Source organism: Ascidiella aspersa, chromosome 4 (assembly GCF_963924565.1).
Source record: "Ascidiella aspersa chromosome 4, kaAscAspe10.2, whole genome shotgun sequence".
NCBI lineage: Eukaryota > Metazoa > Chordata > Ascidiacea > Phlebobranchia > Ascidiidae > Ascidiella > Ascidiella aspersa.
Window position 1 is genome coordinate 12,683,653 of NC_139450.1, and position 9,518 is coordinate 12,693,170.

The following is a 9,518-nucleotide window of genomic DNA, read 5'->3' on the forward strand; positions in this document are numbered from 1 at the left end:
CGAATTACCCATGCGAATCGGATTAGCTGTCTGTGTGTTCTTTTAAAAGTGGATGGTTCACACCAGAACGTTTCGTTAATATAAAATGTATTATATTATATATTCTTAAAGGGAATTGTTAACGTTGCCAATGAACGTTATAGAATGTTACGCTTAAAAGTTTTTAAATAACATCTTGTTTATCGACCGGTTACCACAAAGCTCGCGTGTTGTGTGCACTTCAAGACTCTCATTCTGTGTTTCCCTCTCGAATTTTCATTCTTTAGCTGGACTGGCGCCTAATTGTACGTAATACCGTCTGTACTGTCTACTTGTTACCCCATTGTGCGTTGTTATGGTTGGCTCACAATTAAAAATTATTCTTTTTATTTTGATTTATGTGCAGAACAATTTATTTTTAGTAAGATTGTTTTAAAAGGCATAATGAGAGAATCTGCGCTGTCCAACCTAGAGCAAAGGTTTGTGATCCTTGCACTTAACGATAAAAGAAGGTTTGATGGTCGTGCATTTGACGAACACAGGGACCTTAAAATTTTATTTGGGTCTGACTATGGTTGTTGTTCCGTTGATTTGGGCAAAACAAAGGTAATGTGCCAAGTTTCAGCTGAAATGGAGCAACCAAAGGAAAGTCGTGCGAGCGAAGGATCCATTGCCATTAATGTTGAAATCTCCACTTTAGCAGCTAGCCACTGTGATCCAACCAAACCAGGCGAGTTGGGCATTGAGATTCAACGCATTTTAGAAAAATCCATTATTCTTTCACAAGCTGTTGACCTTGAAGAATTGTGTATAAGAGTCGGTGAAAGGTCTTGGGGAATTCATGTTTACATCCATGTTTTGTGCCATGATGGAAACATTTTAGATTGTGCAAGTATTGCGGCTCTTACTGCATTGAAGCACTTCAAAAGGCCATGTGCTTCTGTTGATGGACAGGAGGTTGTTATTCATTCATGGGAGGAGAAAAATCCACTACCCTTGACAATTCACCACATGCCTTTTTGCACAACTTTTGCTTTTTTTAAAGAAAATCAGTGTTTGTTATTAGATCCGTCTGGCGAGGAAGAAAGATTAATGGATGGAAAACTTATGATTTCAATGAACAAGCACAGAGAAATCTGTTGTTTGCAAATGGGCGGACAACTTGAAATTTCCAAGAAACAAATTTTACAAAACACAGGTATTGCCTTTGAAAAAATAAAGCAAATTTCGGAGTTTGTAGGTTTTGCTTTATACGAAGATACTAAATGCAAGAAAGATGGAAAAAACTCATCTTCTTTGTTTTCAATTTGGTCTTCTGATGACCATAATTTACAAAAAACGCAACAAGAAATATTGACTTTGAATAAACAGCCTCAAGAGGCCATTGTCACGGAAAAACTAAGCAATGTTCAACTGGAGGCCGATGACACAAAAACTAAAGGCTGGCTAGCTGAACAGGATCAATCTACTCCGATTGGAGATGGTGTTCTTAATTCATGGAGTTAAGAAAGTTCATTAATGTAAAACTTTAGGAATATCAATACCCTTTTTACCAGTTTAACCAGTGTTGATAAGAATATGTTGGAAAATTAACTATAAAATTAAATAATGATTTTGTGAGTTGCCTAAATATCTTGCTTTGGGGTCTTTATTATTAAAAAAATAAAATATAATTCTCAAAAATTACTGTCAGACATGTTTTAGATTTCAGACAATTCTAAATCAACTATTTTTATAATCCTGTTGAATTTGTATACAAATCTATGTTCAATAAAGTTCTTTATTTTTTTTTAAATAAATTTTACTGGTAACTTATTTCATAAATTGAGAAAACTGTGGTTAAACTTTTTTATGACTTAATGTGACAAGATTTATACTGACATACTTTCCGTAGATGCAACTAATTTTTTCCTAATCCTCTTTTATAAATTTTCCAATTTTATGTGTTTGATCTTTCTTTCAAGATTTTGAAAATGTTTTTAGGCATAATCTTTCTGGTGCTTAAATAATTTAAAAAAAAAACTTGTTTCCAGTAAAAAAATACAATGCATTTTATTTTGTTATTTTCTCCTTTTTTCATTTTGCAGACTGGTAAAACATAGTATATAAAAAGTTTTGAATCTGTTTTTTTTAATATGCCTTCTGGGCCTAAAGTCATTAATGTGGAATTGAGGCCTGACAGAAAACTTATTGACACAAAATTCGAATCCTATAAGCTCTCGCTTTCACCGTTGCCATCTTACCAAACAAGAATAGAGTGTGGAATTAGGATTGCACCTGTTGGAGAAGACCATTTGCTGTATGAAAAAATAAGATGTTTAACATTGCACAATTATTTGGCTGTTGATCAGTGGGACTATGACAGTGTTTATTTCATTGATGCACATTGTCACATACGTCGAGTTTCTGTGACAGTGGAATCCCAGTTACGGCTATCAGAGAAGCTTTTTAGCCTTGGTTCTGAAGTGATCGACTCTAAACTGCAGCTTCCACCTAGCATCATGTTTCCCTCATCAGAAATTTGTGTGTCTACTGATGGCTGTGGACAAATGTTTGTTCTTTCCACAGGTAACAGAGGGGATAACAAAAGTACAAAATGGACAGTCCTATACAAGGATAAAAGTGATACTCCCAGCATCTTATTAACTGCTGTGTTACGACCAGAACAAAACCTACTAGACTTGTTGTTGCTGCGCTTTGAGGTTTCTTCAAGTGATGAAGATGCAAAGGAGACTGTTGGCATTGACTGGGTCAGCCTGGAAAAGTCTGAAGAAAAAAATGAGTATAATTTTGCTGGAATTAAATGCTTTAAAGGAAAATCTGTTCCTACATATGTATGCCTCTCATCAGATTGCACTGAACTGTATCTTGCTTCAACTCACCCATTCACATATGTCCCAGGCTGGACAGCGGAGGAAGAAGTCGAAATAGAAGATGATGGTGAAATGAAAGAGGCAACCTCTCCACCCTCTTTATACAAGTGGAGACAAACTGCTGACGATATCACAGTTTTAATTCCATTACCGGAAAAGACAACTAAACAATCTATTGTTTACAGCCTTAACAAAAGCAAAATACATGTAGGTTTTAGACAGCAAGACCAAGGAGTGACCACCATACTTGATGGAAACCTTTACTTAGAGGCAGATCCAGAATCAAGCAATTGGTCCATAAATGATAGAAAGCTGGAAGTCGTCATCCAGAAGCGTGTCGAAGGACGGACATGGCCTGTGGTTGTGGATGGAGACGACAGGGGTGTGATGGAAATTGATCCGGAGGAAGCCAAACGTGTGAGTGAGCGCTTGTCTCATCTAACATCAGAAACCATGCAGGGCGACAAAGCAGAAGGTGTGCTGTTCAACAGCGGTGAAATTGAAGACTGCGATTCTTATTACGACAGTGAAGCCGCTTTGGTAAAGTTTGATTCGCTGAGCGACTCATTCACGCATATTGCCGACATCAGTAGCCTCAAGTGGCTGTTCAACTTCGCCACCGGCCCGAACGAGCCCACCTGCCTGGTCTTGCGTCACGACGTAGACGCCGTAGTCTGGCAACCGACGCCGGTCGACCGAAGCAAGGGAGCCAACCGCATTGTATGGAAGCACATCACCACTTTCAACGCGTTAGGCTACGTTCACGCGTCCAAGACCAACGTTAAGTTCGGCGCGTCGTCGCCCGACTCTTCCTACGCAGCGCTCTGCGAGTGCCAGCGTCGCGTGTTCGTCTACCGCCAGCCAGCCGCCCTTGCGTCACCCCTACGCAACCGCAGTTCGGGCGAAGTGGTCGTCAAGGTTTCGCTGCAGCAGGTCGCCACCCTGCCACACGGCGACGATATCTACGGCTTTGCTTGTACAAACGAGCGCATGTTCGTCTTGACTGCTTCCCAGCTGATTACGTTTAAAATCGCAACCGACGAAGGCGCATAAATTATGGCCAGGCTGTTGCTGAAGAGGACAAGGTGAAGTTGAACGTATTGGTTGCGTTGAATTAGGAGGACTTTTTCCTCTTCTGCCATGTACATTCTATATTGTCTTGTTCCACTTTTGAAGATGATTTTCAACGCATCTTTGTGAAAAAAAAATATATGACCAAGATGTTTTTCGCTCTAGTAGGTTATATCAGTGGTCGGCAAACGCCGGTCCGCGAGGAGTAGGTTACCGGTCCGTAGCAGGGTTGTCAGATTAAAATTTTGTTGATGAACTGTACGTCAAAACCAGATAAAAAGTCAAAAAAAAAAATTAAATGTATTTTTATATTTAAAACACATTTACCTTCGTTTCAATATAGCCTACTACTTCATGGTTGATTGGTATGATAAAAAATCTCAATTATAGTATCAATCTCTCGTGAGCTTCAAAACAACTAGTTTGTTGTGGCCATATGAGTTACATAGCACGTTCACAACATCCATAATGCCGATTTTTATTTCAAAATCTAATTTCTAATACTTCCAATATATCGAAAAATGGGCTAAAGTATATCATCTGTTTTAATTTAAGCGTGCTCACCTTAAAGTGCAATAGAACTTCATGCAAACAATGTTTATAAACTATGTCCCATAATGAAATAATTTATTATTTTGATATTTAGGCAGGAAAGGTTTCGAAAAAACGTATATTAATTAGTTTTTGACTCTCAAAAAAAAAGTGATTTTTGTTGTCAAAAAAGTAATTCTGGCAAGCCTTGTACGTATGTCTATCCTATACTTTTCAGGTGTCGGTCTGTGGTTCGTATTTTTTCATATTGCCATTAATTATTTTTCGTTTTTATATTACGTATAGGCTAACTATTTGAAATGTTGTGTAGGGCCTGGTCAGAAATGGAATCATACATTATTATAAGTGACTTCTTCCAAAAGAATGCGTTAAATATCCTTATTTTGACAAGCTGCTAAGAATATAGGAATTGGTAATAATGGTATACAAGTGTAATTTAAGAAAAAACCGTAAGGCCTAATAGTTTTATTGAAATGAGCTTTCGGCTGGGTTAAGTTAAATTGTTTGGCTGATCCGATGCCGCCCGCGGGTTTCAACAAGTTCAATAATTCCTAGATGGGAGCATCTCTTTGCGGCAAAAAAAGCATAGAGTTCGCAATGAAAGTTGTAATAAATTTCCTTTCCCAAACATTTGTTGTTTTTCAAGGCCGGTCCGCGACAAAATTTTAGTTTTAAACCGGTCCGCAGTGCCAAAAAGGTTGCCGACCCCGGAGTTATATCATAAGTTCAAGGTTATTACTAAGCATTGTCTTTATGTGGAAAATTAAACTTGATCGGAATTCTTAAAATATAAGGAAACCTAAATAAGTGAGTTTAAAAAATAATAGTAAATAATCTCACTAATAAAGCGATGTCTGTCTGGGGTTGTGCTATAATACTTTATGTAACTTGATTATTAATAAACGAACAAAAGCATAAAATATGTACCATAAACACAGTTCGCTTAATGAAATTGTCGTTTAGTTAAATTCCCTTAAAATTTAGCTTAGGTTAACATCTGACAAACAGTGTTGTTAATAAACTATTAATATTCTTGTTAAAGAAAATCTTTCTCTGGGCGGAATAAAATTAAACCAAGGCTCCGGATTTTCCCCGCGGCCCGCAGTTTGGTCATCCCTGGCCTAATCCCCGCGGATTCCTTTTATTGGGCCGCAATTTTATTTTATGGACCAGTGATAAATCGAAAAAATAATTTTGGGGCTGCGATTTAATCGCCCCGTATACATTGCTGCATTTGTTTCCCATTAAACTTTAACCATGTAAAAGCAATAGTCTTCTATTTTATGCTATGTTGAGCATCATTTTTGCGAATGTGTTCAGAATAAATACGCCTTGTAATATTTTCTATGTTTTCCCAGCCTATAAGCTCTATGAGGACTGGGACTCTCTACAATATACATTATCGGCCAAAATATTTCGTTAATGCATTTTGTTATACAGCTTTACAAATATGGCATCGGCAATAGGGTAATACCTATCGCACTTTTAAAACAAGATACACGCATTGTATACATTTCACCCTTCATACATTTTTACGTAATTTCTATGCAGACATTTAGGTATGAAGATAATATAATTCTAATCTTTTTTAAGCGACTAGACCGACTAGTGCTTCAAGTGTACTCCCAGACCTATGTTAGACATGACGCATTGATGTTTTGCTAAACTAGTTGTAGGCCTAATACATTTCTTCCCACAGCTCCGTGGTTTCAGAAAACATCGTATAAGTTTGCACCAGACACACAAAACATATTTTGAACTTGTTAATTTCGGAGTGTTAAAGCAGGCCTATTCAAGGTACCTTAAGACTGAAAAGTTGATTCTAATTCAATTAAACATATAAATATGCAGAAAACATTGGCGAAGATTTTTTCCAATTAGCCTACTCAGTTTAAGCTGGAAACATATAGTTTGGTAGGGCGTGACCTCGCTCTCCCGCTGTATCCGAACCTACTTTTGGTACAATCCACATGGTGAAAGTTTTGTAAATTAATTTCAATGTTAATAAATCCGAACGCAGGCCACATCAGTTCATTTTAACTAAATGTATGACAATTATCTGTTAACCTAAATTTCTAATATTAGGAATAAGAATAGGTGTTTTGTATTAAATGTTTTGTATTAAAGAGAGTAGCCTAGTTGATTCGTACATAAAAACATGTTTCTGTTTGTAAACTTTATTATGCAACATTTTTAGGGGACGGCGTACAACAGCATGGCAAAACAACACGTGTTTAGACAAGTTCTCCGCAACCGGTGTGAGACTGGCTCAAAACCAAAATGTGCACATTTGCGCACAATGTGCACTTGTCATATGTGCACTTGCGATATGTGCACGGTTCAGTGCCCATTTGAAGTGCACATTGTGCACTCGCGATATTTGCACCAAATGTTATCCAGTACCGGTACAATTAGTTACCGTACCATCATGCATAGATAAATACGTAACAAATATTGTTTTCTTTGATGAAAGTGAAATAGTTGAGTTCTGGAGAGGAGCAAGCAATACCAAAGTGCTTTACGAACTCTGAAAACTGAGGTAGTTCATTTTTTAATCTGTCTTCCAAATCCTGAGGATATGCTTCTAAAAGTCTTTCAGCACTTTCTAGCGCAGGTGTTTAGGTCATGCAGATTTCGCAAAAAACTAAATCGTGTGTTCAATTGGATGAATGCCTCGCGACGTTTCTCCAGCGCAGATACTAGGCTGTCAAAAACTGCAAGAAAAACTTACTACCTAAAATCTGTCTTTAGGTGATTGATTTTCCATTGCATCTGGAACTAAACGGCCACTGCCTACATCCTCATCATCGCGTCTTCGATTTCGGACAATTCTTCTTGTTCTTGCCTGAAAGCGCTCGAGTACGCTATTCCAAAATAACAATAAAAATTCCGGTTTCGAGCAAGTCCATTTGCCTGCTGTCGACATTCTGGCTTTTGCTCTTTCGCATGTTTCTCCAATGCCTCCTTCATAAAAGGAAAACATTCTTTGGTGTACAGCACCAGGCTGTCTAAAATCTGCTCAGTATGGCCCTCCATTGGTAGAAACCTTTCCACAGGCCCTGTTGGCTTAGAATATCTTACTGTGAAACAAAGCTGGTCCGTGTGAGCAATGTCCGGGGTTGAATCTAGTGATATAGAAAGGTATTTATAGCTTCTTTCAGTTCCCTGACGTTTATATCTTCAGATGCTTTTCCCAATGTCTACCTCTTCGTAAATAGTCTTTGATAAGTAGCAAGTGTGCCCTTTTCCACGATTGGCATGCATATTGATGTGTTGGCACGAGAATGGATCTACAGTTGCAAAAAGCTCCAACAGTCCCAAATAGATTCTGTTGTTAGGAGATCCTACTGTTTCATCTGTTCCTCTGAAGGCCAACCCTCTTTCACATAAGAACTTTATGACATTTATGATCCTCTCCAGTAGGGAACCCCAGTATTTCTTCTCGTCCTCAAGTTGTTTCGTTAGGGCGGCATCATTTTTTTCTCCATCGTTTTTAAGATTGATCAGGTACAGGACCCCATCTTTGTGCATCGAACTTATCTCGTGTCACTGTATCAGCAGCTGCATGTGCATGCTTCCAGGCATTGCAACCTTCACGAAATACGTTTAATTCAGTGTTGGATAAGGCTGCTAGTTTGTAGGTAAAACAATACAGACTGTCTTTGGTCTCGCTGTAGCATAACCACTCCCTAAGCCGCTTTTTATTTGTAGATTTATGCACATGTGTAAAATATTGCTTTTTACAAAATGTATTGTAACCTTTAGCCTCATAGAATCTTATTGATTTGGTAAAGTCACTCTTCATGTGTTGACATTCTGAACTGCCCCTTGCTGCCCATTTCTTTTTTGTTCATATCTAAGAACTAGAGGCCACTCCCCCAAGTCATTGGATTGAGCTGCCAGATCGATGTTGGTAAGTAGGAAGGCTGTTGAGTTTCCATTTCCTCGGTTGGTTCTTGTTGTTCTGGCTCGGTAGTACTTTCTGCTAAGGTTCCAGCATACTAGCATCATTATGAAAAGTTGAGCTAACATCAGATGGTGACGGAGTTGAAAAATATATGTGAGTTTAAGCATTTTTGCAAAAATTTCTGTTGCCGTTCAGATGCCTCTCTTTTCTTCTGGCTTTCTCTTCCCCGTAAAGATATTTCCTTATATCTCTGTCTCGTGAAGTCTTTGTGAAGTCGTCTCATAAAAGTAAGCATTAGATTGAACTTGAACTATTACAATCAGTTTACAGTTAGGCTGACAACATAAACTTAAAGTGCAACACACTACCATAAGAATTACTATAGGCCTTCGGCTTACACCCAACCATTCAACCAGCTGGCTAAGTTTAGTACAGAAGGTGCTATAGTTGTCTCAATCACGAAAAAGCTAGTTATAACTTATTTACATTTTTTTCTCAGTAGTAATAGGCTAAATATAGTTTAAATCAAATGTGAAGCTGCCGTTCCCTCGAATGTTCTCTTAAACAACTATAGGACTAGCATCGTGGCCCTTGTCACAATTAATATCTAACAGTGGTATTTAACATTCTTTTCAGATAAAATATACCACATTAAACTTGTTTATGACTAAAACCGTTCGTATTACGTCAAAATGTCTAAAAGTGGCGTGATGTTTATTGCGTTAAAGCAGAGCGTTCGATGTAAGAAAAATGCGAGCTAACATGAGTGATTTTTGTGCGATTGGGAAACCAAGCTACACTTCTGGGTATACAGGCTGAAATGTGTCGAAGTATTTATTGTGTTCGTGACAGCACTCGATCAAGACAGTTCCAGTGAAAATTACTGTTTTTAATTGTTAACAATAATTAGAATGGGACAATATTTTGGGCCTAGTAAATTTACGAGTTATAACATCCTACGCCATTCCAGTTTGCAAGCCAAAAATTTCTTCCCAACTATGTTAGACATTTTTTTGCCTTTTGCCCCGAAAAATGTTTGCTCACCAAGCGCGGGGCCTTGTGAAGCGCAGGGCCCGTAGCAGCTGCCACATCTGCCACATCGTTATTTTGTGTTATTATGGGGGTTGGTGATAAAT

The 9,518-nt window shown here is 38.1% G+C and overlaps 2 protein-coding genes across 2 annotated transcripts; both read left to right on the top strand.

Moving 5' to 3' along the window:
- The first annotated feature begins 394 nt into the window (after window positions 1-394).
- Window positions 395-2,065, top strand: LOC146147950 (exosome complex component RRP45-like). Its single transcript, XM_083386831.1, has one exon. It carries the CDS (start codon window positions 424-426, stop codon window positions 1,483-1,485), a length of 1,062 nt encoding a protein of 353 aa, XP_083242957.1. The 5' UTR covers window positions 395-423; the 3' UTR covers window positions 1,486-2,065.
- Window positions 2,066-2,074: 9 nt separating this feature from the next.
- On the top strand, window positions 2,075-3,967 carry LOC146147951 (nudC domain-containing protein 1-like). The gene has a single exon (XM_083386830.1). It carries the CDS (start codon window positions 2,115-2,117, stop codon window positions 3,903-3,905), a length of 1,791 nt encoding a protein of 596 aa, XP_083242956.1. The 5' UTR covers window positions 2,075-2,114; the 3' UTR covers window positions 3,906-3,967.
- The last annotated feature ends 5,551 nt before the right edge of the window (window positions 3,968-9,518 follow it).